At 46.1% G+C, this 24,526-nt stretch overlaps 2 protein-coding genes across 5 annotated transcripts; one reads left to right on the plus strand and one right to left on the minus strand.

The window, feature by feature from the left end:
• Window positions 1–883: 883 nt before the first annotated feature.
• CPSF2 (cleavage and polyadenylation specific factor 2) lies at window positions 884–22,036 on the minus strand. Its single transcript, XM_066607535.1, has 15 exons — window positions 21,908–22,036; window positions 17,156–17,317; window positions 15,513–15,672; window positions 15,318–15,423; window positions 13,800–13,929; window positions 13,591–13,706; window positions 12,003–12,190; window positions 11,391–11,681; window positions 10,580–10,680; window positions 10,291–10,491; window positions 10,044–10,196; window positions 8,692–8,917; window positions 8,213–8,515; window positions 5,564–5,698; window positions 884–3,911 (listed from the first exon to the last, which is right to left on the minus strand). Exons 2-15 carry the CDS (start codon window positions 17,302–17,304, stop codon window positions 3,819–3,821), a joined length of 2,352 nt encoding a protein of 783 aa, XP_066463632.1. The 5' UTR covers window positions 17,305–17,317; window positions 21,908–22,036; the 3' UTR covers window positions 884–3,818.
• Window positions 22,001–24,007, plus strand: NDUFB1 (NADH:ubiquinone oxidoreductase subunit B1). 4 transcript variants are annotated; one of them, XM_066607537.1, is made up of 3 exons: window positions 22,001–22,139; window positions 22,719–22,863; window positions 23,861–24,007. In XM_066607537.1, exons 2-3 carry the CDS (start codon window positions 22,724–22,726, stop codon window positions 23,892–23,894), a joined length of 174 nt encoding a protein of 57 aa, XP_066463634.1. In that variant the 5' UTR covers window positions 22,001–22,139; window positions 22,719–22,723; the 3' UTR covers window positions 23,895–24,007. The 4 variants fall into 4 exon arrangements, with proteins under 4 accessions (XP_066463634.1, XP_066463633.1, XP_066463635.1 ...); XM_066607536.1 differs by having other exon boundaries at window positions 22,129–22,268; XM_066607538.1 differs by lacking the exon at window positions 22,001–22,139 and adding an exon at window positions 22,147–22,278.
• The last annotated feature ends 519 nt before the right edge of the window (window positions 24,008–24,526 follow it).

A 24,526-nucleotide genomic window follows, 5' to 3' on the forward strand; every position in this document is an offset into this window, starting at 1 on the left:
GACTCATAGTAACTAGCCGTCACCGACCAGCTCAGACAAAACTGAGAACTAAAGCCTGCAATGGGGAAACTAGTGATAAACACAGAATACAAGTCATAATGGCCAGAAATAGCGTTACTCCTCATGTACACACGCGGCAGCTTATTCTGAATCATCATTTGAAAGTGTAAGTATGCTTTGTTTTATTGTGTTCCAATCTGACATCGTGGCCCTTGGACTAGGTTGTGCATCCCTGCTATAAAAGAGGCATAGATTTCTAGAAGTAACTTCCACCAATGTATAAATGAATTACAGTCAGCGAGTGAATGCTACTACTGATAATGGAGATGGAATAATACCTCCACAGTGCTCTCCCTAAAGAGAATGCTGCTACTATACAGTCATGGAATAGCGACATCTAGTGGTGGAAATAACAATTAAGGTTAAAATACAGCATATTAGTAAATGTGAAGGTCAGTGGGCAATTCTAGAAATGTACTTGTTTAGGGAGGACAATAAATCTGCTACCTATGGGAGGGTTCTTCCTCTAATGTATCAGTGATAAGGATACTGGATAGTGAGCGGTGATCGGAACAGAAACTGAAAATATAAATGCTATACAAATAGAAAACAACACACACATAAACCTCACAATCACTAATTTGTACCACAAGGTGGGGTTTGGGGGGGTGACAGATACGTCTCTTCTGTACACAAGATCCGCATTGGAAAGTCTGCATGTGGATTAGCCTCAGTGACCGGGATTAATAGGTGTGTGGGATCCATGCAAATAGCATGTGCAAATCCACGAAAAAAAGCACATTCCGTGGGGAATATTTCCAAAGCTGAATGTGCCTGTAACCTTGGTGCCCCCCGGTGTTCATCCAATGATATGAAACATTCAAAAAACACAAATGATTTTTTTTTTATTATTTCAAGAAAACCATCAATATAGCATGAGAAAAAAAACATTTTCATGCAAACATGACTATCTGTAAACACAGCGGATGCAGTAGTCATTTACACATAGTTTATTTTACAAAAGCAACTAAACGCCTCAGATAACAGAGGCATCATATCGTATCACACTGCCGAGGCAGCCAACCCTGACACATAAAATGACATAGCAAGGAAATCAGAAGTAGTTTTATGTAGATCTCGAGCATAGACCTGTACTGTTACTGCACCTCTCTGATCTATAGGAAAACTATAAAAAGAGAATCCAATATAAAACAAAGCAATGTCATGTAGAATCTAAACAAATGGATGGGTTAAGGAAGTTTTTTCCTTAGAAAATTGCTGGCCGCAACCGGCTAATTCTACTCTAGCCAAACAAAAAGATTTAAAATTTGAAAAAAAACCACACCAATTCCAGCTCTCAAAGCACCAGGTCTGGATCTATGAAGGATTCCCACACAAGGATACCAATACTTCAGCAGACAATACTTTACTAATAGCATATGAAACAAATAATGAAAATCAGTGAAAAAGAAAAAACACCACATTAAATAGACCAAGGCCATGGAAAAATGCATGTCAAACAGTTACTTACTGCAGGACCCTCATACATGTGACACCGCTGTCGCTAAAAGTCAGTATCGATACATTAGAGTAGAATCATTCAGGAAGTAGCTTGACACATTTCAGTTCCACTTTTCCAAGCATATAGCAACAGCTACATGATTATTGGTTAATATGATATAGTAGAGATCAAGTTCATGTATCCAGCACAAGTTCTGGCATTTAGAGTCCTATCAGCTAAGCTGACACACCAAGTCTGGGGATAGACGTTTTAGACTTACCTTCCCTGCCATTTCCCCAGCGCTCAAATCCGCTAGTTGCATTGAGTGGACTACACAGAATGTAAGGAATGCTTAGCGCTCGCCTATGTGCGCGACTAAGTAGCCTACTCGATGCACTTAGCGGCAGGTTTGAGAACTTACATCCCTGGCCCCAGAATGACAGATTCCCTTTAGTATATTACAATTAACAGTGTGTATCACTGGGATTGGTGTTGTTACAATACACATAGAAGCTTTGTAAATCAGGCTCACTCACTGGATCAGAGACCTTCAAATCAGTGTCTAGGGGCACCAACAACATAAGCAATTACCACTTGCATACGTTTATTTGCCAATTGACAGCTGGCGCATGCGTGTTGTCAGTCATTCGGTCAGTCCGCTGGGCTCTTGTGCTGCTTGTTCTTCCAGGGCATTCCTAGATCTTCCATGGGTATTTGGCGCATCCATCGTGCCAATAAGGTGCCCCAGACATTATAACACCTGCTTTATTTAAAGGTTAAGCCCAAGACAGCTTCAGGGTGGACACCAGTCAGGTGGTACAGTTAATTTCTTGGATTTGATATTTAAAGAAAGCGCGAAGTACAATAAAGCCCTAAATAACCATTTGACATGTATTTTTACCCTGGCCTTGGTTTTTTTCATGAGTTAAAGTGCATTATTAATTTTCCTTAGTTTAACTGTCTTTGTTTGATATCATTTTAGTAAAATATGGTCTATTGAAATATTTGTATCTAAATATGGGAATCATTGAAAGATCCATAAAAAGGTGCTCTAAGAGTTGGCATTTTTTACATTAAAAAATTATATTTAAATTTTACTTTTCCAGTTCAAAATCTGTTAAGTTGAAATCATATATTCATGTGGTCACAGAAAATGTATCTCCATTACTAGTGGAGTCACTGTGGGCATTACATACCTTAGCCTGTATTGATCCTGTGTTACATCCTGCACTATTCTATTGGAGTCACTGTGTGCGTACACTGCTTATCTTAAACTGATATTGCGTTATATCCTGGGTATTGTGTACCCCAGAGCTGCACTCACAATTCTACAGAATTCAGAGATTACACTTCTCAGCATTTCCTGCCTGTTCAGTCACAGCACAAAGCTTGTTCTGCCGCTTTGCATTTTGGGAAGTATCTTTGCACAAAATAGTGTACAGTGATCTGTAGTAGGAAAAAAAAAAAAATAGTCCCTTTTCCGGGAGTCAATATGACGGCCCCATTTACTACGGGCTGTCGTGATGACGGCCAGGCAATATACAGATTACTTACCGGTAAGTCCTTTTTCCGGGAGTAATCACGACGGCCCATCCCTAGCCGTTGGGATGACGACCAGGAAATTAACACCCCCTGCATTGTAGGAGCTTAATGAATGTCAAGCTGATGTCTGTCCACAAACTGGCTGAATTTCTAATAACTAGCGGAACAGTGAGTGCAGCTCTGGAGTATAATACAGGATATCACTCAGGATCCGTACAGGAAGAGTAGTGTAATGTATGTACACAGTGGCTCCACCAGCAGAATAGTGAGTGCAGCTCTGGAGTATAATACAGGATGTAACTCAGGACCCGTACAGGATAAGTAGTGTAATGTATGTACACAGTGGCTCCACCAGCAGAATAGTGAGTGCAGCTCTGGAGTATAATACAGGATATAACTCAGGACCCGTACAGGATAAGTAATGTAATGCATGCACTACTATAATAATATAAGTAAAGTGACTCCAATTTTGTAAATTATATCTGTATATAAACTGGTTGGAAGCGGACTACACCCTTTAAATGCATCCAGATTCCCTAATCATGATCACTACATCTGGTACAAAATTTGCCCTTTCTATAACTATGGCTGCACTCAGATCTATTGATATTATAAACCAGTACAACCTACAAGCAACTGACTTTCCAGTTGTGAGGTTTGTGATACAAAAATATAAAAATAATTTATAACAGGAGAAAAAGAAAAGGTGAATGTTGTTTGTTCACTGACGTTCACCAGGTCTGGTGTCACACAGGCCAAGTCCAGAAAACGTGGCTTACACAATGGCGTACTGTGCATATAAAAGTTCTCTTATCTTATAAAAGTCCTCGCAGATGCAGCCCTCTAACCCGATGCGCCCCGTCTCAGTCTGAAAACACAAAAGGAATCTCAAGGTTAATCAAATCTGCTTTGTGTTATTGAGTCAGTCATAGCTTGGATGACGTGTGCAAAAGCTTTACCTGAAGCCTCCATGGCTTCATAGACCACTGCATATAATGAGGACTGCTCATTTACATAGCGCTATTTTGTGGAGAATTGTACAGAAGATACTTAAAGGGGTTGTCTCGCGAAAGCAAGTGGGGTTAAGTACTTCTGTATGGCCATATTAATGCACTTTGTAATATACATCGTGCATTAAAGGGGTTGTCCCGCGAAAGCAAGTGGGGTTATACACTTCTGTATGGCCATATTAATGCACTTTGTAATATACATCGTGCATTAAATATGAGCCATACAGAAGTTATTCACTTACCTGCTCCGTTGCTGGCGTCCCTGTCTCCATGGCTCCGTCTAATTTCGGTGTCTTCTTGCTTTTTTAGACGCGCTTGTGCAGATGGGTCTTCTCCCTTCGGCTTGGCTCGGCAGCAGCGGCGTTTCGGCTCCGCCCCCGTCACATGTGCCGATTCCAGCCTCCTGATTGGCTGGAATCGGCACATGTGACGGGGCGGAGCTACGCGATGCCGCGTACAAGGGGGCGGAGCCAAAACGCCGCTGCTGCAGAGCGGAGCCGAAGGGAGAAGATCCATCTGCGCAAGCGCGTCTAAAAAAGCAAGAAGACACCGAAATTAGACGGAGCCATGGAGACAGGGACGCCAGCAACGGAGCAGGTAAGTGAATAACTTCTGTATGGCTCATATTTAATGCACAATGTATATTACAAAGTGCATTAATAGGGCCATACAGAAGTACTTAACCCCACTTGCTTTCGCGAGACAACCCCTTTAAATACACCCAAAGTTTCAAAGACCACTTTTTTTTGATGTATGGGCAACATTTTTGGACAATTAAAGGGGTTGTCCCGCGGCAGCAAGTGGGGTCATACACTTCTGTATGGCCATAATAATGCACTTTGTAATGTACATTGTGCATTAATTATGAGCCATACAGAAGTTATAAAAAGTTTTTCACTTACCTGCTCCGTTGCTGGCGTCCTCGTCTCCATGGTTGCCGTCTAATTTTCGCCGTCTAAAATGGTCGAATGGCCAAATTAGACGCGCTTGCGCAGTCCGGGTCTTCTGCTTTCTTCAATGGGGCTCCGTGTAGCTCCACCCCGTCACGTGCCGATTCCAGCCAATCAGGAGGCTGGAATCGGCAATGGACCGCACAGAAGAGCTGCGGTCCACGGAGGAAGAGGATCCCGGCGGCCATCTTCAGTCGGTAAGTATAGAAGTCACCGGAGCGCGGGGATTAAGGTAAGCGCTGAGCGGTTTTTTTTTTAGGTCCCTGCATCGAAACGGGACAACCCCTTTAAGAGTGACTACCCCACTAGCGTTTTTTTCAGCTGCGAATTTACAGCGTTTTTTTTACCCAGATGTCTATGGGACTTTCTAATGTTAAAATTGCAACGCACCAAAAACAGCAACTTGCGTTTTTGGTGCGTTGTGATTTTAACATTAGAAAGTCCCATAGACATCTGGAAAAAAAAAAAAAAATGCAGCGAATTCGCAGTAAAAAAAAAAACACCGCTAGTGGGTAGTCACCCTAATTCAGACATAAACCATTTTGTTTTTTACCACTTACCCTGCGAACTGCAACCACATTGTTACAGACAAGGACACCCCCAACAAATTCTGCTTGGATTCCCTCGCGCAGTAGGACTTGCTTGAAGTCAGAAAGCCTGGGCTCGTTCATAAACACGGACGGATGTCCTGGAACCTGGGAAATCAAATGATACATACTAGCTGCTGTCAGAAGCCCTCTCCATCCCATTAGATGTTAATGAGGCTACATTCACACAGGCGAGCGCAATATTGGACCGAGAAACTCAGCCCTATATTGTGTTTTACCCTCAGATGCGAGGCGGTTTTCAGGCAATAACGCATCGCTTCTGTGAAATTCCGATCTTCACGCGCGATAGAAAAATCGCAAGCGTTTCCAACTGATTTTAATGGGAAACATTGCACTCGTGTGCACAGTGCAGGTCTTGTGAGTCCTATGCAATGTCTTTAAAGCCCCATTGAAAACAATGGGCGATGTGTTCCGAGGAACGTGAAAAAACTCTAAGGGAAAATATCGATAATGTGTATTAAAAAAATAGAGTTCATATATGGGCGAGAGTATTTATTTTTTTTTTTTAACAATGTCTTATTAAATGTATTCAGAGTCTATTTTGCTGAGTAGTACCCAGCAAAGCAAGTATTTTTCTGGTACCCATCTAAAACTAAGACTCCTCATGAGCACTGCAGCTGTCCCAGGTGCAGAGTCAAGGATCTGAGCAGCGATGCCACCACTCATCATCTTTATTTAAAGAGGTTGTCCAGGAAATGAACAAAATGGCAGCTGTCAGCAGCCTGTGAGAAACCAGTTCCAGAAATGCAACTAAAATTGGAGAGGATGGGTGGCTGACTGGAACAAACAATATAGTGTTGGCACCACTCCCACTTCACAACCCTCTCCTCTCAGGTCTCATCAACCAACCCCAGTTACATTCTAGGTGGTGTTTTCCACAGACCGCAAACGACAGCCAATGTTGTTAAATTAGTAGAGTACCCCCTTTACGTAGGAGTCCTAAATCAAGCTCATTGTATAATTTTTAGGAAAATAAAATCTGTAGCTATTAAATATACTTTATCTTCCAGTTCCTCCCCAGGACATCTGTTAGCTTACATGCTGAAAACCTTAAGGCCTCATGTCCACGGGGAAAATCAGGCCCACCGCGGATTCTTCATGCAGAATCTCGCAGTGGGTCCCTCCTTTCCCGCGGACATGAGGCCTTAAAAGAAGAATTTACTTACCTGTCCAGACGCTGCGGATCTGCCCTCCGTCGCGGCTGGATCCTCTTTCTTCGGCCCGGCGGATGTGCTCGGCACGCCGGCAGCGCGCCGCGCGCATGCACTCCTTTTTTGGTGCCGCGGATCCGGGTGGCTTCCATAGGCTTCAATAGAAGCCTGCGGGAGCCATCCTCACGGGAGACCCGCACTAAAATGGAGCATGCTGCGGGTGTTTTCCCGCAGACGCAATCCGTGCCTCAAGGGAAAATGACATTCGCAGGTAATTACCTGCGGTGTCCAATGCATCCCTATAGGGCGCGGATCACGCGTGCGGGTGAACCGCTGCGGATCTGTCCCCGTGGATATGAGGCCTAAAGGGGCTGTACCACAAATACAAGTTATCCCCTATTAACAGGACAGAGAATAACTTGCTGCCGATAACCCCCCCCAGATTCCAAGAATGGTAGTCCTGTTTCCTTCCAGCCTCCTCACTGCAGACTCGCGCACACGCCTGTAGTGAGGAGAATCAGTGGAATGACGATCACGCAAACAAACTGCCACTCCATTCATTTTCAATGGAACTGTGGAGATAGAGTGGCAAGCGCTCGGGTATTTGTCAGCTCCATTGAAACGGAGCGCCGACCATGTGCTCGGCCAGTACTTCATTGACTAACGTCAATGCAGCTGAGAAAAAAGGGTGACATGGTCCCCACCGAGACACCCCCACAGATCAGCACGTCATCACCTATCCTGTTGCTAGGAAATAACTTGTAATTCTGGTACAACCCCTTTAAAGGCCAAATATATCCCACAGCTTTGGCTTTGCTACAAATGTATTCAGTGTAGACAGAGCTAGAATGTTTAGGTTTAGGCTTCAGATTGATAGTGTATCAGTGCAGGTATAATTTATGCTGCTGGTGTGTTTAGCTCGTAATGAAATGCATAAACTCCGTACAACTGTAGCAAACTCTTAGCTGTAAGAAATAGCCCTTTAGGCCGCCTGCACACGAGCGGGTCGGATCTAGCAGCGAGAATTCTCGCCGCGGGACCCGACCCGAGAGCCTGCAGGGACGAGCGCGTACTCTCCCGCGCCTGGCGGCCCCAGCTCTTTCAAGTGCCAGCTGCGGCGCAGCCGGCGCATGCGCAGACCGGAGCCGGCGGCCGGGTGAGTGCGTGCCCCGCACAAAAATAGGACATGTCGCGGTTCGTTTGCCGCGCGAGATTTCGCGCGGCCGTCTGCATAGGAGTGCGTATTGTAATGCACTCCTATGCAAACTTTCAGTGGCGGAAATCCCGCGGCGGGATTTCCGCCCGTGTGCAGGCGGCCTTAGGATAGGTTTTCACCTCCTAAATGTAAACCAGGCTGTTCCCATTCATAGACAAAGAAAAAAAATAGCAAAGCAAAGATTACATAAGTTTAGAGAAATGTGAAAGCTTAATTGCAGGATAAACCACATACTTCATTACTTGGCAGTGGTTCCAGAGTGGGGATGACTTCACTTTCCTCTGAAAAATCCTTATCATCATCTCCAAACAGGCTCTTAATAACTTTCTGCTGAGCGATGGCGCTGGAATCAATGGCCGGAGTATCTACTTGCATTTCAGAATCTTCAACTTCTTCTTTTAACTCCCCATCTTCCAAGATAACTCCTGTGTCTACCTTTGACACCCTCATATCCAGGACACCATCGATCCAAGCTAGCTCTGTGTCTTTCGCTTTGCAAAACTTGAGGGAACTCACTAGGGAGTCTTTTAATCGTACCTGTTTAGAAACAAAAAATCATTTGATGCAGTGCAACTTAAAAATACTATATATAATATATATATATATACACATATACATACACACACACACACACACACACACACACACACACACACACACACACACACACACACACACACACACACACACACACACACACAGACAGACATTACCTGGTAAATGTGAGTTTCACTCGTTGCGTCCACTGTCTCATGAAGTTTTGGGGTGTAAACTTTAATATCTTTGCCTCCAAACGCTCGGCAGGCCTCCGCAAGGTCCTGACTCGCCTTAGGTGGTCCATGAACAATTACCAGCTGACGAGGCTTCATCTGGTTGATGATCTTCTTGATGGAGTCTCCATCAGACCGGCCCTCATAATCAATGTACGTGACCCTAGCTCTGAGGGCAAAAATAAAGATGTTTACTGGAATCATTAATAAAATCTGTGTCATGCAAACTGTAAATAGTCCTAAATACAACCAATACTTCTATGTCTTCTTCCAATTGCAGTCCTAGTATAAACACTTCTCTACTTCTATTGTATCCTATAAGCAGGTCTGATCAGGTTTTAGCCTGTACTATAAGCTCATTAGTGAGGAGTCGGACTCCCTGCACACCAGCCACTGAACCTCGCCATTGTATACCAGGCGCAGCGTGTGCTGTACACTGTATAGTGGCTGTGCCTAGTATTGCAATTAAATCTCATTCACTTGCATGGGACTGAGCTGCACAAAGGCGATCTGAGCAAAGGAAGTGACATCACAGGTCAATGAAGAGGCAGCAGCACTAGTCAGTGCAGAGGCACCTTCAAACAGCCATTTGGCAGTGGCACCGGGAGTCGGCCCCCTCCTCCCTGATTTGATGGTAACTTATTCTAATGATGGGATTGATAACATGAGTCCTGGGAAACCCTTTTAAAAGAGTATGTCCACCTATACAACTTTTCAAATTGTTTAGAACACACATCTCCCACCATTTGATTTCCATAGCTTATATGTAGACCTATATGCAGCAGGTTGATGTTAGTGGTTATAATCTACAAATCAAGAAATATCTGATTACACACATCATGATATTTATTAAAAGCCTTCTGAACTACATTTCTGCAAGAAATCAGTTGGCAGAGTCAAATTAGTGTGAGAGTGGGAGGGTGAAGGAGATGAAGGCACACAATCTAAAGCATTGAGAAAAGAGAGGGGGAGAGAGCAGCTTCACAAGGGACACCCACTGAGCTCTGAACTTGCAGCTCCAGAAGGAGCCATGTAAGAGAAAGCAAACACTGAAAATAAAAGAACCAAACCTACAATTAGCAAACAGCATAGTGCAACTTGAACCGCTCTAGGCACAATGAAACATAGCTAAATATATTTACAAGACAAAGGTTCACATATCTGTAAGTGTTAAAAATAAACGTTCCTTACGACTATTAGGTACAGGCAATTAATGTTTTTTATGTCTATGTGTAAAAAAATTCAGCCCCTTTTATTAAGGCAACAGCCTATAACTCCACTGCAGGTTCACTCACTTGATCTCCATTGCCTCAGTTGCGGAAACACATTTCGTGGGAACATCTGATAAGTCTTGGTCCATCGGTTCCTCACCATTGGTCAGTCCAGATTCCAGCTTGTTCTTCTCTTCCTCTGTTGCTTGGAGTTCAGGAACTAGGAAATCTTCAGGCCTTCATTAAAATATAGAAATCATGAATGTGAAGGATTAGTATAGATCACAAAAACTAAACGAACACACAACAGGAGGAGCACTCAGTCGCTTACTTTATAATTTCACCATATTCGTCCCATTTTATTCGCTCTTCAGGAGCGGGAAACATGGGGTGAGACTTTTTCGCCTGCTTGAAAAAGCTGCCTTTTCTGTTGCCTTCGTTTTTCATCATCAGATCGTGTTTGGTCTTGTGGGCCATGGGCTGGTCAATGTCTTCTTCAACATCACTCTCATCGCTGGAATCAATGTCCGCTCTAAAGGAAAGAGGAGACGAGATTGTCAGAGAGGTGGAGAAGACGAAACCTGCACAAGCCTACAAACTCCAGAAGTAGTAGGACATACTCTTTCGACTGTTCCAGTTTTTTTGCAGCCTCCTTCTTCAGCTTTTCTTTTTCCAGATACTCCTCTAGTTCCCTTCCTTCAAGTTTTACTCGTTTTCTAAGCTGTAAGCAAATCATGTTCATGGATAGAAATTAAATTATTACATTCTAGAGAGTTAGTATAGCAGACAATGGCATGCATAGAATGTAGATGATTCCCACAAAAAAAATTAACCCTTTCCAATCCACTGTCTGACGTCTGAAGACATTCTGATTGAAGGCTGTACAGCTCCAATGTCGTAAGACGTCCAGCAGGGTATTCTTACTGTATATTACTGGCCGCACTGTTGTCGGGGGCCTCTCCGGCATGTCACATACTACAGTACTGGCTCTAGCCAGCAGACAGCGCCATTGTAGAATGGCAGAAAGAGAAAGACCCCTAGGAAGCCCTGAATCCCAAATTGGATTGCAAAGGGTTAAAAGTAGGTAGGGCTCCGCCCCCTGCCATTTCATGCTATTACGCTCCAATACACACACTGGAGAGTCAGAACTGGTCTGTCCATACTGTTTTTATGGGGGGGGGGGGGGGGGGAGGCAGATGTAACCCCATGATTGTTGCACTAGTTGCTGAGCTTGTCAAGAGAGGGATCTATGTGAAGGTTTACAAGGAATATAGGAATAGAATAGGTTTCCTCTATGGTATGCATGCTCTTTAAAGAAGTTAAAGAAGCACTCCAGTGGGGAAAAAAAAAATCACTCTTTGGTATAGCACAGTGTTGAATGTGGCAGGCAATGTATGGCTGCCCTGCATAGAAAAGAACATCGGTCTTTACCTCTATATCTATGATTTTTTCTGCAGGGTTGTCAATCAAAAAACGGGTGAGAGTCCCAGGACTGGTCCTATATGTTAGGATAATAGAATTTTTGGGGTCTTGGCACCACTGAATAAACAGCTCCCTGGAAAATCCACACTCAAGGTCAGGCTGGCTGGCCAGTACAACCTTAGGACTAGGGACACGAGCTAGATCAGCAAAGCCATGACACAGGGACAGGTGACGGAATTGAAAGGGATTGTTTCTCTTGTCTTCAAAACATCTCATGAGCTTGTCGCTCATCCACTCCACCTGTAACAAGAGCAAAAAAGTAAATAGCAAGTAGGAAAAACTTGCACAGAAAAGAACATCACTTACACGGGAGGAGCAAGTAACACAATAGATGCAGCCATTTAAAAGAAGTGCCTGGAGTGCTCTTGTAGTCAATAATAATGCTGGCCTTATATAGTGGAATGAAAATTTGGGGACTGTATAATTGCAAAGACATGTTAGAACACACATCGGAAAATACAGAGTGCTTCTGAATGGCATAAGGGTTGAACAGTACCTAGTACATGGCCAGATTTTCAGATCAATCATCGATTTGTATCTAAATATAATGTTGTGACTCACCTGAGACTTTGAGAACTCCACCACATTGTAGCTGACGTTATTGAGAAGCGCTAAAGAGTACACTCCAAGGCCGGCATCTTTGGTTCTCCAAATCTGGTCAAGAAGCTGCGCAAGTTCCAAGACTCTCCCAGCAGTGTCAACTGCAATCAACACATTTCCATCTCCTCGTAAGGTCTCCAGGACATTCGCTGTAGAGAAAAATACACGTCACTGTGTAGTATTGGTTTTAGAATGAGCAACTCATCTCCCAATGTCTATCTGCCTTACATATTGCAAAATAGTCATATTGAACATAATTATCTATTAGCACTTACATTAGGAAAAAAATAAGGGAAACAGTTCCCACCTAGACAGATAGCCTAACAACGGAAACATTTTAGCCTTACAGCAAGTAGTGGCCACGTCAAGATGACAGGCCGGACTGCTACATTAAAGAGGGACTCATAACACCTGTGTATTAAAAGTTCACATGCAGACTTCAATAGGCACATGCAATAATCTTTTTGTCCCTGCAGCAATGTGTAAGTGCCACAAATTCCCCTGATATTAGTAGCGGATTGTTGGGGGCTTACAGATGGCAGAAACTCTGCCATAAGTTCTTGGTATGGGGAGCCGATGCAGCATTGCTTCATTTTTTTCTGGCAGGAAAGCCTCTTTAAAGAGATTTTCCAGGGAAATACTATTGATGACGTCAATCAATAGGTCATCAATAGTTGATTGGCTAGGGTCTTCCACTTGGTAACCCAGGTGGTCAGAAACCCGCTGTCAGAGCCGCTACGCACAGAGCTGCGGAGCGGAAGCTGCTGCTCTAACCCCTGTGTAGCGGCCGATGGTTGTAACTCCAGCCTGGGTCTCATTGAAATCAATGGGAGCTACATCTGCAGCTACAAGTACTGGCAACTACACAGGGGTTGGAGCAACAGCTTTTATTCCGTACCCCTTTGTATTGTGGCACTGACAGTGGGCGCCCAATCAAGTGGTGGTCCGAAGCGGTGGATCTCAGGTGATCAACTATTGATGACTTATCTAGTATTTCCCCTAGAAAAACCTTTAAATCCTGCACACATGACTGCATGTCTCCAACTTTAAACAAAGTACTAATAGTCCATTTACTCGGGCAAACGATGCTCTGCAGCTTATCCAAGTGATGCTTGCTTATCCAAGTGATGCTTGCTTCTGTGCTCTTACATAGCAGCGAGTATCGTTGGCATTGCTCACAGCGCTGCCGGCATGGAGGTGGGGTGGTTAGGAAGCGCTCTCCCTCCCACCTCCATTCACAATAAACAACTGCTGTTTACACTGAATGGCTCACCGTTTAAGTTTCTGCATGCAGAAACTAAAGAATTCTTGTTCAGTCATTGCATGCATTTACACAGGACGATTATCGTTAAAATTTGCGCAAAGATTTGTTTGATTCTAAACGATAATCGTCCCGTGTAAAAGGGTCATCAGTTGCACAAAGCTGTAAATGTCTAGCAGAGATTCCCAACACACAAACTCCTGTCCACACTGAATATATCTGGGACCATTAGAAATGTCATGACCAGTAGCCGTTGACAAGGACAAATATGAAGAGATTCACACGCACTGAGCAGTTGTTCATCTCGTTGTTTTCTTCTGGGTTGGACATAGGTGGCATTAAAGGAGTCAGTGATAAGCAGGGATGGCCGACTGATCATCTCCAAAGAGCAACCGTTCAGATGTCTGAAAAAGAAACAGGATATATAGTAATTTATAATCCAAGCTGCGCATCCAAGATCCCCATCATACTACAACCCTCAACAGTTACAGGCTTACATCTCTCTCTTGTGATTGAAGTCCACGGCATACACAATCTCTTCCTCTCCATCCTTGACAATTTTCCATATGGTTCCTCCAATCATATGGCCAGCCGGTAAAGGAGTGATGGACAAACCATGACCTTTACCTGAAAAAAAAATTCTGTTGACTTATCAATCGCTTGTATAAAAAAAAAATGATTTCCTTTAAAGGGATTCTAACCCTATGTGCAAATAAGAGAGGTTTTGCATTCTGATTGCTGGGACTACATCTTAGAATAGATACCTCTTTGCAAAGCCACAGCATAATGGTTGCATTAGGGGAACCATATGTTACGGAGATGAAGCAATCAAGATAGCAGACAACCCATAAATGGCACATTAACTGTAACAGACAGAATAATGGCCCATTTATACGAGATGTGCTGTTGGGCAAACGATTCCTGGCAGCTTGCCCCAGCGATGTTCGCTCCTGTGCTGTTAATACAGTAGCGAGTATCATTGGCATCGCTCAGAGCCCTGCAGGAATGGTGGCGAAGTGGGCCCGGGAGCGTTCCCTCCCCCCCCATCCGCCACTATTCACTGTAAGCAGACAGTCATTAAAAAAATTATGGTGTGTCGTCCAGTTTTCTGCATGCATTTACACGGGACGATTATTGTTCAAATTCCTGCAGGAGCGCAGGAATCTGAATGATTATCGTCTCATGTAAATGGGCCATAAAGATAGTTCCAGTATGCCAGAACAGAAGCCACTCTTTGTTCTGGCTCATAGAGGTTGGGTGGGGAAGGGTCACAAACAGGGAACCTCCCTCTTTGAAGTGTAAAAGGCCAGGAGTTATCTACATAAGACAACCCCTTTTAATAACGGAATGGTAGGCTTGAGACATCCAATTAATGCATAGAATGTTATAGCCCTTTGTCCCACCAATTGATTTGAATGGGGCTGTACTGCAACATGATATAGCGCCTGGCCTGGGAGAAAGACCAATTGCAGTTTTAGATGTTCAACCATCACCAATAAGAAACTGATGGTTTATTCTAATTATACACCATTAGTGATAATCATCCAGTTACCCCTTTAAAATAAACATATTTAATACTGGACAAGTGTTAAAAGCAAAAGACTAAAAGGCCCTTTTACACGTAACGAGTGTCGCGCAAACGATGCCCAACACTCGTTACTGTGTATACTCGCTCCCGTGCTGCTACACAGGACCGAGTGTCGCTGGGTCGCTCACACCACGGCCAGCAGGGAGGTGGGATGGCCGGAGGAAAGTTCGCTCCCCGCTCTCCGCCGCCCCTCTCCATTCACTGTAAGCAGCGGCCATTCAGTACCAAATGGCTGCCGTTTACACTGAACGATGTGTCGGTCGGATGTTAATCATGCTTAAAACTGAATTACTCTCGTGCAGTTATTCAGTATCTGCATGCTTTTACATGGGATGATTATCTTCAAAACCCTGCGGGAGTGCAGGAGCCTGAACAATCAGAATGATAATCGTCCTGTGTAAGGGCCTTAAGTAAACCAGCGCCTTACCTTTCAAATGTACAATTTGGGAGAATTTTAGTTGTTGTATTTTATCGAAAGCAGAGTCCACATCATCCAGAGTGTACAAGTTGAAATCCTCTGTGTTGTGCCGAGACTGAAACAAGAAATTGCAGCTTTCATCTTGTACAACGGACCAGATTAATTTATAAAGATGACAAGGGAAACACAGAGAGCCGTACAGACCTGGTACAGATCATACATGAACATCTGGCCCATCTTGTACACTGGGATAGTGGCATAGATGGCACAGTTTAACCCCAGTTTACCAACTGCATAGGGGAGCGCTCCCAGGTGAAGGGGATCTGGATGAGAAAGGAGGACAGCGTCTACTTGATGGACATATCTAGAAAGAAAGAAAAAAATAATAAAAAGGAGGTTGAACCATAAAATATTTGAGAGCTGTAAAAAGGGAGTTTGTAACCACGTCTATGCTGCCCCTATAGGAGAGCAATAAAGTAGGCACAGAAACTCCGATTCCAGGTCTGGATCACTTACAAGAGCTTTCATACAACACAGTATTTTTGAGCAGCAGGCTCCCCCTGTGACTGTCAGCTTCCTCCCTATACCATGCAGACCAAAATTCCCGGCGACGTGGCAGTGGAGCTGGCAGTTATAAATATCAAGAACTCCGGTTCTGGGGTTGCACTATAGATTTTATGAAAATTACTGAAAAAGTAAATAACTAAGTGGCAAAAAACTGGAATCAGGGACTCTGTCACTACGTTATGCTGCCCTCAGGGGTAGAAAAAAACCTGGTGACAAACTTCTCCTGAAGGACTTATAAAATGAAATTTTGCATCCTTATAATACATTTTGGGGGAATTTATTATACAATTTGTGCCAGTTTTTGGGACATAAAAAGGCTGCAAATTTCAGCAGAAAATTGTTATTCACAAAGGTTTGCAACTTTTTCCTTCTGCATGATGGATTTGATATAATCTAAGCCAGAAATTGGCGTAAATTTTATTTTGTGACACAGACAACCAATAAAGTATAATACAGGCTATAACTCAGGATCAGTACAGGATAAGTAATGTAATGTATGTACACAGTGACTCCAGCAGCAGAATAGTGAGTGCAGCTCTGGAGTATAATACTGGATGTAACTCAGGATCAGTATAGGATAAGTAATGTAATATATGTACACAGTTACTTCACCAGCAGAATAGTGAGTGCAGCTCTGGAGTATAATACATGATATAACTCAGGATCAGTACAGGATAAGTAATGTAATGTATGTACACAATGACTCCAGCAGCAGAATAGCGAGTACAGCTCTGGAGTATAATACAGGATGTAACTCAGGATCAGTACAGGATAAGTAATGTAATGTATGTACACAGTGACTCCAGCAGCAGAATAGTGAGTGCAGCTCTGGAGTATAACACTGGATCAGTACAGGATAAGGAATGTAATGTATGTACACAGTGACTACATAAGCAGAATAGTGAGTGCAGCTCTGGAGTATAATACAGGATGTAACTCAGGATCAGTAATGTAATGTGTGTACACAGTGACTCCACCAGGAGAATAGTGAGTGCAGCTCTGGAGTATAATACAGAATGTAACTCAGGATCAGTACAGGATAAGTAATGTATGTACACAGTGACTCCACCAGGAGAATAGTGAGTGCAGCTCTGGAGTATAATACAGAATGTAACTCAGGATCAGTAAAGGATAAGTAATGTATGTACACAGTGACTGCACTGGTGATCAGAGATGGATAGCTCTGGTGTGGGGATTTGGATGTACAGATTATGAAATTTGAAAACTCCTCAAAATATTTCACTTTGTACAGAACACATTTGCCATCCTCAGACACATACTTTTTAATAGATTCTATAATGTCCATGGAGAAGTTCTCATCCCAGCCACAATCAAGAAGAAAGCGGAACTCGTCGACCTGCAGCAAGTAACAGAGCGCGGACTCCTCCTGGGCTCCGGAGAGCGTCGTCAGCTTGATGATAGACGTCATCTTAATTCAGGCCCTGAAAATACATAAATAAGTGGAAACCCATGAAAACCTTTACAGCATCTGCATTGAGAATTATAGCATGCAACGTCAATAATCCCTGGCTGCCAGTACCCCAGAGACCCTAATCGTACGCCCATCCAAGAGCTTCACGTCAGTAACAAGTCTTACTTACACCTCCAAGTATGAAAGATATCCTACAAGGCAGTCATAAAGCACCCTACTCAGATGTCTAGAGAGACAGCTGCTGGGCACTTATAGGACAGGGGCTCCTCGGGCTCAGAGGAAGTGACTGTGAGCGCCCCCTGTACTGTGATCGCACCAATGAATGGTAGTAAAAACCCCGTAAATAGCCGTTATGCTCACCTGGTACGGTCGTGCTATAAATGAGCACAACAACATGGAAACATTTAAATAAAGCCAGCCAGATTGCCTTCAATACATGGAGAAAACAAACCCAGAGCCAAGGACACCGGGAGATCCTTCACAATACCCCAAACCGGGCTCACAGTCCAAGTAAAAACTGTATAATTGGCTGTCCTGCTGTTGAGACTGGATGGCAGGACGTCCTGAGCTGCAAGCCAACCCAGATACTTTATCTGCCAGCCTTAGGGCTCCTGCACACTGGTGAGAGCGATATCGGGCCCCGATTTACGATCCAATATCGCCCTTGCAATCCATGCGAGGCGTTTTCATGTGAGAACATCCACACATCACTGTGGTGAACCCCTTCATCTCATTGCTTTCCATGGGCCGGCAGCAGCGGCAGCCCCATCGAAAGCAATGGGAGAACATTGCGATCCTCTGCCGCTGCTGTGACAGGGGATTCCTTCATCCCTGCGTGGAGTCCCCTCATCACTGAACAGTGACAGCAGCGGCAGGTGTTCAGTGATAAGGGGACTCCTCACGGAGATGAAGGAATCCCCTGCCACTGCTGTGACGGCAGAGGATCATGATGTTCTCCCTTTACTTTCAGTGGGGCCGACGCTGCTGCCGGTCCCATTGAGAACAAGGCGAAACCCCTGGATGTGACAGCCTCACCTCCCTGCGCAGCTGAAGGACTCCCCTGCTGAAGCTGTCACAGCCGCGGCAGGGGATCGCAATGTTCTCCCGTTGCTTTCAATGGGGCTGGCACTGCTGCCACTGGCCCCATCAATGGGCGATATCCCTAAAAGAATGGGCACGCTGCGATTTGTTTATTTTTGCAGCATCGAAGGAGTGAAAACATCGCAAATGAGAATGAAGCCATTGAAAATCATTGGTTTCATAATCAGGCGTTTTCACTCACTCTTGCATTGCGAGAAAATAGCCTGATTTTCTCCCCAGTGTGAAGGCCCCCCCCCCCCACCCATATGGAGATCAACTGGAGGACGGCTGGGGTTGCTGGTCAACTCCGTTCCTTCGATTTCGCTATAAACTGCCCCGGCACTGGACGGCACATGTGTTGGGCAACCAAGCCCTTCCGGCTTCTGTCAAGTCATATGGTGGGAAGTTGCGCTCTCTGGGGTATCCACCATGTGTATGCTCTTATCTCCTCCTGCTCTCCAGAATGTCCTATACTGCAGTACTGGCTCTATCCAGCAGATGGCGCCATTGTATAATGGCAGAAAGAGAAAACCCCCTAGGAAACCCTGAATCCAAAATTGGATTGCAAAGAGTTAAGTGAAGTGTTTTTAGCGGGTGTTAAAAACATCCACTAAATGCTCTAAAAAAAACCTGCCTGTGTGAGGCTTCCGCCCCTTCACATAAGCGTACACGTATTTGTGCACGTATGAGCGCAGTGTTTTTGTGGAACGGACTTTGCATTCTCGCACGTCCATCTCATTTACTGCACTTTTTGTGCCCACAAGGCACGTTCATCCGGCTAATTAGTCTAATGAGTTACAGATGTGCAGTAACGAGTTACTTCTCTGGGGTGCGTAGACGTCCAGTAAAATAGAGCGTGCTGTCATTTTTTTGCGCAACCAGAATTCGTAAGAAAATATGCGCATGCGTACGAACGTGTCCTGCCCTCTGCGTGTTACAAGCGTACGAACGGGTCCTGCCCTCTGCGTGTTACAAGCGTACGAACGGGTCCTGCCCTCTGCGTGTTACAAGCGTACGAACGGGTCCTGCCCTCTGCGTGTTACAAGCGTACGAACGGGTCCTGCCCTCTGCGTGTTACAAGCGTACGAACGGGTCCTGCCCTCTGCGTGTTACAAGCGTACGAACGGGTCCTGCCCTCTGCGTGTTACAAGCGTACGAACGGGTCCTGCCCTCTGCGTGTTACAAGCGTACGAACGGGTCCTGCCCTCTGCGTGTTACAAGCGTACGAACGGGTCCTGCCCTCTGCGTGTTACAAGCGTACGAACGGGTCCTGCCCTCTGCGTGTTACAAGCGTACGAACGGGTCCTGCCCTCTGCGTGTTACATGCGTACGAACGGGTCCTGCCCTCTGCGTGTTACATGCGTACGAACGGGTCCTGCCCTCTGCGTGTTACATGCGTACGAACGGGTCCTGCCCTCTGCGTGTTACAAGCGTACGAACGGGTCCTGCCCTCTGCGTGTTACAAGCGTACGAACGGGTCCTGCCCTCTGCGTGTTACATGCGTACGAACGGGTCCTGCCCTCTGCGTGTTACATGCGTACGAACGGGTCCTGCCCTCTGCGTGTTACATGCGTACGAACGGGTCCTGCCCTCTGCGTGTTACATGCGTACGAACGGGTCCTGCCCTCTGCGTGTTACATGCGTACGAACGGGTCCTGCCCTCTGCGTGTTACATGCGTACGAACGGGTCCTGCCCTCTGCGTGTTACATGCGTACGAACGGGTCCTGCCCTCTGCGTGTTACAAGCGTACGAACGGGTCCTGCCCTCTGCGTGTTACAAGCGTACGAACGGGTCCTGCCCTCTGCGTGTTACAAGCGTACGAACGGGTCCTGCCCTCTGCGTGTTACAAGCGTACGAACGGGTCCTGCCCTCTGCGTGTTACAAGCGTACGAACGGGTCCTGCCCTCTGCGTGTTACAAGCGTACGAACGGGTCCTGCCCTCTGCGTGTTACAAGCGTACGAACGGGTCCTGCCCTCTGCGTGTTACAAGCGTACGAACGGGTCCTGCCCTCTGCGTGTTACAAGCGTACGAACGGGTCCTGCCCTCTGCGTGTTACAAGCGTACGAACGGGTCCTGCCCTCTGCGTGTTACAAGCGTACGAACGTGTCCTGCCCTCTGCGTGTTACAAGCGTACGAACGGGTCCTGCCCTCTGCGTGTTACAAGCGTACGAACGTGTCCTGCCCTCTGCGTGTTACAAGCGTACGAACGTGTCCTGCCCTCTGCGTGTTACAAGCGTACGAACGTGTCCTGCCCTCTGCGTGTTACAAGCGTACGAACGTGTCCTGCCCTCTGCGTGTTACAAGCGTACCAACGTGTCCTGCCCTCTGCGTGTTACATGCGTACCAACGTGTCCTGCCCTCTGCGTGTTACATGCGTACCAACGTGTCCTGCCCTCTGCGTGTTACATGCGTACGAACGTGTCCTGCCCTCTGCGTGTTACATGCGTACGAACGTGTCCTGCCCTCTGCGTGTTACATGCGTACGAACGTGTCCTGCCCTCTGCGTGTTACATGCGTACGAACGTGTCCTGCCCTCTGCGTGTTACAAGCGTACGATCGTGTCCTGCCCTCTGCGTGTTACAAGCGTACGAACGTGTCCTGCCCTCTGCGTGTTACATGCGTACGAACGTGTCCTGCCCTCTGCGTGTTACATGCATACGAACGTGTCCGGCCCTCTGCGTGTTACATGCATATGAACGTGTCCTGCCCTCTGCGTGTTACAAGCGTACGAACGTGTCCGGCCCTCTGCGTGTTACATGCGTATGAACGGGTCCTGCCCTCTGCGTGTTACATGCATATGAACGTGTCCTGCCCTCTGCGTGTTACATGCGTACATACACCCGCGTGAGTCTGGCCGCATCCTTCATTGACTCAGGACGACTGTCGGCTAAACGTGCGGGTGACGTCACCGCCAGGGGTTGGCGCTCCTGCAAGCGTTTAGCCAGGCGGATCACCTCTGAGTATCGCTAGCGTCTCGCTGGTTTCCCGCTCAGCGGGGAGCGTTTAGACGCAGCAAGAAGTGAGCGAACCGGCCATGATTTGTATGCTGGTGAAGGTGAGCGACAGGCGAGTAGTAAACGACGTTTTGCGTTTAGACGTAACAATTATCACACCTTTTGGTTCATTTTAACACATTTTGCGCGATATTCGCCCGTGTAGGCGGCCCCTGGTCTGTGTTCGCACGCGGTGACTGGCTTGCAGCTTTGCCTCTCCTACGGCGTTCCTGATGGCCACGTTACACGGCAGCAACCGCCAGGAAAACCGCACGCGGTTTACCGCAAAACACAGATTTTTAATTGCACTTTTCTCCAAAAATCTGGTAGTTCACCTGTAGAAGCCAATCCGCAGATAACACCATACATCACTGCGGCTCCTGGTAACACACATGCGGGGTTCTGACAGCAGCTTTTGGGGTGCAAGTAATACTCCATAAAGCCCCGGAGATACGCGGGGAGACCGCCATTCATAAGCCAAGTGTGAACACAACCTTACAGTCCGGCTGTGTGACAGTATCTCACCTGCAGACAACAGCGGAGAATCCCCTCTCCGGTACCGCGGCCTCAGCCCCCCGTACACCGGCGTCACCCCCTACAGCACCCGCCGGTACACTGTCCTTACTGCGCATGACCGGAACTAGCCCCGAATGATCCATGTTACAAGGAAGGGGAAGCCTGAAAAATAAGCTACACTGAAAGAAACCGTTGCCGAATCCTTCTACCCACGGCAGGGCGTTCAGCTTCACCTGAATAGGTATCACCCTGTCTCCATAGTGAAGTGTGGACGGTATTGAACACAGTATCTCCCCCTCCCCGGCCTAGCAGTGGTATCGCCCGGTGTCCTTTCTCCAGCCATTAGTACTCGGGCCGCACACGGTGACAGGTGAAGACGGGTAGTTACCGGGGGGGTGTGGCGGGGTGTCCCTGAGCCTGGAGGGGGACAGCTGGCCTCGGTGTGGGAGATACTATACATGGCTGGGGATCAGTGCGCAGGGTCATATGGAGTATAGGCCCATTTACACGGAACCATTCGTTAAGATGCACACTAATCGTTCCGTGTAAGCGCAGCCAATGACCACATGATAAATCGTTTGCCTTTTGGTCATCGTTTGTTTTATGCAGGCAGAAAAATCATCATTGTAAACCGCGATCGTTCAGTCGCACTCCGTCCCTTATACCGCGAATGTGAGCGATGGAACGATTTCTCGTATGAGCGCGCCAATGATGTATCTGCCGGCATAACCAGGCGGCCCAACGAACTCTGTCCTCATTCCCTGTTCAAATGATAACTGTTTGGTGTAAACGGCCACTGACTTGTCTGCTTTCCCCGCAGCCGCCATGGTGAATGTGATGGCTCAGATCCGCGAGGCGTGGACGTACGCGCTCCTGCCGGCCTCATTCCTGCTCGGGTACTGGCTGGACAAGTGGAATGACTCCCGGATGGACCTCTACAAGAACAAAAGTATTCTCTATCAGAGGTGAGACGGTCTGCGGGTGACGGGCGATGTCTGCGCATGTTCTCTGGGGCCGGCCAGGCTACCATCGGGGCGACGTCTGCGCATGTTCTCTGGGGCCGGCCAGGCTACCATCGGGGCGCCCGTTTGTAGCAGGAGCCATGGTGTTATGCCAGAATTGTATCACAGAACTAAAGGGGGCGTAACCGACCTCTGAAGTAGAATGGGGTCCGTCTGGGATTCTGTTGATTGCAAGATGGCTACGTGCTGGGCAACATTCACGGGCAAAAGTGCATCTTGAGAAAGGCTTGGCATAAGCCGAAACGCGTCGCAGCATTGTCAATTCGTTTTAAACATATTAAATTTCATCTACAAGAACACGTTCTTCTCAGCTGGGCTTTTCTGCTTCTCTGGATGTGAGGGGTGCCAGGAGATCGGGCACCCCATAACAAGTAAGATCCTGATGTACACCGATACAGATTAACGGAGCGCAAAAGTTTTTTTCCTTATTTTGATCACATATTCAATAGAAGCCGGCCGTGCGTAGCCCCACAAAATCGCTGCATGCTGCAATTTCTCCCCCACGAGTGGAAAATCGCAATCGATTTTCGCTCGTGGGCAGGAAATCACGTTTTCTCATAGCGTGCTATGGGCTGGATTTGCTGCAGAATCCAGAGGCGGAATCCCACTCCGGATTTCGCAATGAAAATCCGCCTGTGTGCAGGAGGCCTTATGGCCCTTTTACATGGGCTGACATTCGGCTAAATGACAGACAGACTTCGCCCCTGGATCGCGGGCTTCTCACTCAGTGCTTCACCCTTTATGTGGGGCAGGGAGCGTTTACACGGAATGAGAAGCCAGCGAACAAATGGTGAGTGATTTTTTATTTATTTCCATTTACAGTAGCCAACGATCAGAGAGATGGCCAAACTGGATTCAACAAGGATTTATTCTTTTCTCTGTATTGATCTTCTTTTTTTCTTATCTACTGAATAGACACTTATAGTATTTCTTTCTGCAGGGAGCTGAAACCCAGTGAAGACGCAGGGAAGTGAAAATGAGACGGCTGGAGGAAACACTTTCTTCTTCCCATATTCATTGGGTTTTATGATCTTCATTGTAAACTACGGAACACTTCATATGTATAATAAATATTATTTGGATTAAAGTCTGTTTCCAGCTGTCTGCAATTTCTTGAAGATGTGACACTGTGATCTATAGAGAAGCTAAACATTTTCTATAAATCAGTAATCTCGGATCAAACCTTCTGGTTGCTCTGTCTATTGAAATGAATGGAAATCCTATGTATTCTTAGTGCTCAAGCACTGTGGGGTCTGTCATGTCGCTGTTCCTCGGTGTAATCGAATACATGTAGACACAAAAGTGGGAGTTATATATATATATATATATATACTGTACACTGTAGATATATATGGCTGGTTTGAGGTAGGAGCCAGGGGTATGTATGTGACAGTGATTGCATCTTCCTGTCCACAGAAGGAAGGGCAGCTCTGGAACACAAACTGCTGCACTATCTGAAAAATACTGTATAGACCGTAGCAGAAGAGGGGAAGCTTCTGAAGATGCAGTCCAACAAGTGAGGAGTGCTATTTTATTTTGTCCCATTCTGTCTGTAAAAAATATTTTTGTTTTGGAAAACCATTTAAGGAAAAAAATATTGTGGCAC

This window comes from Eleutherodactylus coqui, chromosome 6 (assembly GCF_035609145.1).
Source record: "Eleutherodactylus coqui strain aEleCoq1 chromosome 6, aEleCoq1.hap1, whole genome shotgun sequence".
In the NCBI taxonomy this organism is placed as follows: Eukaryota; Metazoa; Chordata; class Amphibia; order Anura; family Eleutherodactylidae; genus Eleutherodactylus; species Eleutherodactylus coqui.